The sequence below is a fragment of the Myxine glutinosa genome, unplaced genomic scaffold (assembly GCF_964187855.1).
Source record: "Myxine glutinosa unplaced genomic scaffold, kmMyxGlut1.1 SCAFFOLD_1298, whole genome shotgun sequence".
NCBI lineage: Eukaryota > Metazoa > Chordata > Myxini > Myxiniformes > Myxinidae > Myxine > Myxine glutinosa.
Genome location: NW_027617393.1, coordinates 1 through 6,069, shown reverse-complemented (window position 1 = coordinate 6,069; position 6,069 = coordinate 1). Strand labels below are relative to the sequence as shown.

Here is a 6,069-nt window from a genome sequence, read left to right as displayed (position 1 = left end):
ATGGTTCTCATTGGGTTTGTATTCATAATAGTCAGGATAAATATTATTTTGATAGTTATGGTATGCCACCACCTGTTGAAGTAATACAATTCTTACAGAATGGTGTTTATCAAACATTCCAAGTTCAAGAAATTAATTCTAAATGTTGTGGCCAATTATGTTTATATGTATTATTTCAACTCAACAATAATGAAAATTTTTATGATATCATTTTTTATCTAATATAAATGACCTATGTTGGAAAAGATGGTTCTATCTTTGGAAAATCCTCTCAGGATATTGATTTATCAAATTATTATACAAAGGCACAGGCTGAACGACAAAAATATAGTGTAAGTAAAAATATTAATATGAAGAATACTTATAAATTAATCAATTATCCAAACCCTACAGATGCGAATGACTTGATTAGATTCAGTGATTTATCACAATATATATCTTTAAAGAAAACAGCACGTTTTGTGAAACAAGTAAAATTTACAACCACAACACCTGGTTATACTGACCATACACCTTTCCTCATTGAATTTAACTACCTGCTTACAATTAAATTTTATAAAGAAGGACATTTAGTTAATATGCGAATTAATAAATGGGGGTATGATATGCCTGATTTAGGGTATAATTGGTCTTTTTCAATAAACATAGAAGACCTACATGATTTAAATCAGTCTCGTAAAGAAGAATATTATCCACTTGGTGAAGATAAGGATTTATGTGGAAGTACAATTAGTAAACAACAAATACGTGATTTTAAGAAAATAAAAATATATGATAGTATAGCGATGGTTCGCATGACAAAGAAGGAAGGTAATGAGATAAGGATAGAAAGCCGAGGAATACAAACCGATTTGGTAGTGGGAAGATGGGGTGGTATTACCTGTCATAATATTAATCTCACATATATTTCTGATACATAAATGGCAGGAAGAAGACTACAAGAGAATTATAATTTTTGTATTCAAGGATACCTACAAGAAAAGGGTGCTCGGTATTACATACCTTATGATTTGGAGCATATACATGGGAATTTTGTCATAAAAAACTGGCCTTATACTGATATTGTTAAACCCACAAATAGAGACTTGTTTAAAATATTAAATAAAAATGAACTTCTCAAAGTTATGAAATATAAAACTCTTTTAGAAATCGTCAACAAATCTTATTGGTATCCTATTATGAGAAAAATAATTATAGATACAAGAATATCTCAAAATCCAGATGAGTATATGTATAATATTCTTTGGGGTTCAAACTCAAGGGTAGCAAGGGATGAGGAAGGAGTTGAAGAAGAGAAGGAGGAAAGAGAGAAAAAGGAGAAGGAGGAAAGGGAGAGGGAGGAGAAGGAGGAGAGGGAGAAAAAGGAGGAGGAGAGGGAGAAAAAGGAGAAGGAGAAAAAGGAGGAGGAGAGGGAGAAAAAGGAGAGGGAGGAAAGGGAGAAAAGAGAGAAGGAAGAGAGGGAGAAAAAGGAGAAGGAGGAAAGGGAAAAAAAGGAGAGGGAGGAAAGGGAGAAAAGAGAGAAGGAGGAGAGGGAGGAAAGGGAGAAAAGAGAGAAGGAGGAGAGGGAGCAAAGAGAGAGGGAGGAAAAATATAAAAAGATGGAAATCAGTGAGATTAATAAAAGATTGAAGGTATTACACCAAATAAATCAAACTCAACGCACTGAGGAGGAAAATAAAGAAATGAAAAGTCTAATGGAAATATTATTTTCAAGATTAACAACGTCAATGTCTTCAATTTCAGGGAGATTTTAAACGAGAAAGTGGTGAAGAAGAAGAAGAAGGAAAAGATTATGTGGTTGATGATGTTGGTGTTATTGACTTTAGTTAGTTTTATTTGTAAATAAATGGAGGAGAGAGTGAAGGCATTCCTTAGGATTCTTTATGTTTTAAAAATAAAGATTGAAATGTATATGTTGAAAACCAAAAAGGTTTTGATACTCTGTCGGAATTTTTCTGATAAATAAATATGAGTTATTGTCTCAAATGTAAAAAGAAAACTAAATCTAAAAATATCTCTTATGTTAAAGCTAAAAATAATAGAGTTTATCAAAAAGGAATATGTCAAGTATGTGGCTCTAAAAAGTGCCAATTCATCTCTCCTAAAAGAGGAGGAGACATACAAAAGTTTCTGTCAGGAAGTAAATTTACAACAACTGGAATTCCAGGGGAATTACACCTTCCAGGGTATTCTTTCTGTGGTCCAGGAACAAACTTGGATAAAAGATTAGATGAGGCTGACAATCCTAAACCTTGGTCTAAACCTACAAATAGGGTTGACGAAGTGTGTATGAAGCATGATATTGCTTATGGGAAAACCACTACGTTGACTGAAAAACATAAAGCCGACAGCGAAATGTTGTATAATTTGTCTTTGATACAAAATCCAACGTTGAGAGAGAAAGTTGATAGGTTTATTGTGAGAAATTTGATAAATGCTAAATTGAAACTTGGTCTTGGTTATTCCTCAAAAAACTATTAGGCTCTAATGATGTCATCAAGACTGAGGAGCTTTTGGCTGAAGAATTACACAAACCTATAATCACAAAGTTTAAAAGAAGGAAGGTTTATTCTAAATACACCGACCACATATGGTCCGCTGATTTAATTGAATTGAATAATGACAGGGGATACAGGTATGCTTTAACCGTTATTGATTTGAGGAGTAGATTTGCCTGGGTTGTCCCTTTAAAAAATAAAAGGGGTGATACTTTAATGTTAGCCTTTAAGCTAATATTTGATCGGGATAAAAGGAAACCAAAGAAGTTATGGACTGATGAGGGAACAGAGTTCTATAACAAAATATTCATGAAATTTCTTAAGGGGAAGGGTATTAAATTATACAGCACCTTTAATGAAGGAAAGGCAGTTGTTATTGAGCGTTTTAATCGTACTTTGAAAGAGAAATTATATAAAAAATTCACACAACTCGGTTCTCAAAAATGGGTGTATTTAATTCAGGATATTGTAGATGATTACAACAATACAGTTCATTCATCAACAAAATCAAAACCATCAGAAACATTTACAAAATTAGAATATGAAAAGGAGATTAATTTGAGAAAGCCCAAGTTCAAAGTTGGTGATATTGTAAGGATATACAAATGGAAAAGCCATTTTGAGAAAGGTTATACACAAAAATGGACTAATGAATTATTTATAATCGTTGATGTAATGGATACAGTCCCTTGGACCTACAAATTAAATGATATAAATCGAGAAGAAATCTTGGGTTCATTTTACTCGCAAGAATTACAAAAAACAAAGCTAATAATTCATTAAACAACATTTCTATTCACCCCACCCAGATTAGCTAATTTAATTAGTGGTAATAAAAAAAAATTTAAATAAATTAAAATCATAAGCCACACCCACACAGACCACGCCCACACAGACCCCGCCCACACAGACCCCGCCCACACAGACCCCGCCCACACAGACCACACCCATCATCCCCCACCCTCCGTGCACCCCCACCCTTGACCCTTCACCCCCCTCATCCCACCCCCACCTTCCCCACACACACAAGGGGAGGGGAGGGGTGGGATGAGGGGGGTGAAGGGTCTTTGGCAGGGGTGCACCTCCCCGTTCCCTCCTTTATTCTCTTTTTGTAATTAATAATTAAATAATTGTAAACAAAACAAATATATATAAATATTGAAAACATTAAAATCTTTATATTATTAAAACATTTTTCTTGAGGTATACATTCAACTTCTCCCCAGCATAAGTCATCAATTTCTTCCCAGCACAAGTCAAAGGTTGGTTCAGCAGATGTCTTCAGGTTTTGAATCTCTTTCTATTAAAGACAAGAGGGGAGAGATATTTATTTCATATTTATGTTCCATGTCAAAGCGTCTTGAAAAGCGCTATACAAAATAAATGTATTATTATTATTATTATTAATATAGGGTCGGATGCCCTTCCTGACACCAACCCTGAATCACCTCTTACGATGCGCAGGGATATGGTGTACCTATTATAAACGGTGAACCACACACACGTACACACATGCTTACCTCGAAAAAATCCAGCTTAGCGTCAAGATCGTTGAGTTGAAAATGTAGAGGTTCACAGGTTGGTAGGAAATAACCACTCCTTGGGGAATCAAAATCATCCCACTCAAAATTTTGGTCTTCGAGGTTAATACTGCAAACAAAATAAGGAGAAATTACTATTATATGCTGAAGTAAGCCTGACAAAACATCACACACACGCACACACACACACACACACACATTCACAGATACATACACACACACACACACACACACACATACACACACACATACACACACACATACACACACACACACATACACACACACACACACACACACAATCTCATTTTTTCATTTCTGTTCCTCACAATTCGATCTCTCTATTTTAATCACAGACACACATGCACACACATACACATACACACACACACATGCACACACACATGCACACACCTCTCGTTTTTTATTTTCTATCATACCTTTCACGTGAATTTTCTAAGAACGGTGAAACATTGAATTCATTCTGAGCCCACCATCTCGGAGGTAGGTTATTCAAACCCGTATTCAGTTCGTTGTGGAACTCTTGAAAAACAACTTGAAATTCTGCCAGGATATTTACAATATTTGAATTGCTGCAATGAATAGGAAAAATAAATTATTAGTTGTATAATTAATCACATACAAAGCTCTCATTAACAGTGTTTAATACCAAATGAACTTACCAATGTCCTGGCGAGTATTCTTCATCAGAGGAAAGACTGGAATAAGACAAGCTCATCTTCGTTCACAATGTTTAAATGTCCCATTCGGAGACCTCTCTTTTTATAATGAACAAAATGTATTTCGGGGAACTGAAGTGCTTGTCAGCTTTTGGAAACTGAGGGCGTGTGTTTGTGAAAAACAGGAAACAAGACAAAGAGAATTCCTTGGAAGTTATCCAAGTGAAACAACGTCATTTCTCAAGGTATGTGGTTCGAGTGAGCATGAGCCTAACAGTGAGCTATTAATTAGAAAAGGTTCGAGTGGTATATAAATGGAAAACAAAATGAATGTAAAAAATATCAAATAAGTATAATTGAAAAGGCAACTGGTAAAAAAGTTCACAAAACAAATAAGAGAATTAATTTAAATACCGGTGAGTTGGATGAGACGGTGAGGAGAGTTGTAGGAGAATTAAATTATTTCCCACGCATAAACAAATATTTGTAGGGTCGTTGTTTGAGTGGGTTATATTCACCAGATGATATTAAGAGTAAAAGGTTAAAAGGTCCATGAGGTCAGAAGGATCACAGGTGTTTAAGTGGTCTAATGAATAAGGATAACATGTCAAAAGGTTAGAAGGTTCGTAAAGAACAGGGTGAGAGAAATATAGGTGTTTAGGGGCAATGAGGGAGGGAAAGAATTAATATGGAAGTGAATGGGTCAATGTTTGAGTGGGTCAAAGATTAATCTGCCAGATGATATGTAGAAGAAGGATGATAGGTCTATAAGAGAAAACAAATATTTGTTTATGCGTGGTCTAATGAACAACATTAAGGATAGGTACTACAGACAAAAGGTTCATAAAGATGAGGGTGGGAGAAATAGAGGTGTTTATGATTTTTGAAAAAGACAAGGGGGTAAATGACATTAGATAGGGATTTCCCATGTTAAACGGAGGTGTCCCAGAAGCAACATTATTACACTACTCCCGAGGGTGTGATTTTCCAGTCGCCTTGAGGGCACCTTGGCGCAGCTTTGGCAGCGTGACTGTGACTGTCATCCGAACGGGATTCTGGTCTCGATTAGACATCGTTCTGACGATTACTGGAGCGGATCGACTTTGGCTTGATGCCGGAATAGTGACATTGGGAATGTTCTTCTTTTCGCTCACTTGGCGCACAGTGAGTTATATTGTACGAACCTGATGGTACCATCATAGGAAATATATATTGGTTGTACAATTGATTACAATTGTTGTTGTACTGTTATTCTTGTGTGATTTTATACAATACTTGTTTGTTGGTAACAATTGGTGTGGTTACACCATTGATCTTTGACATACAGAATAACACATCTTTCTGCCGTGA

The 6,069-nt window shown here is 35.4% G+C and overlaps 1 protein-coding gene across 1 annotated transcript; it reads right to left on the bottom strand.

Moving 5' to 3' along the window:
* Positions 1 to 3,510: 3,510 nt before the first annotated feature.
* Positions 3,511 to 5,651, bottom strand: LOC144889165 (uncharacterized; the record flags this gene model as incomplete). Its single annotated transcript, XM_078769124.1, has 4 exons — positions 4,723 to 5,651; positions 4,480 to 4,632; positions 4,019 to 4,148; positions 3,511 to 3,798 (listed from the first exon to the last, which is right to left on the bottom strand). Coding segments are annotated over exons 1-4 (627 nt in total), but the record flags the coding sequence as incomplete, so codon positions are not given.
* Positions 5,652 to 6,069: the final 418 nt, after the last annotated feature.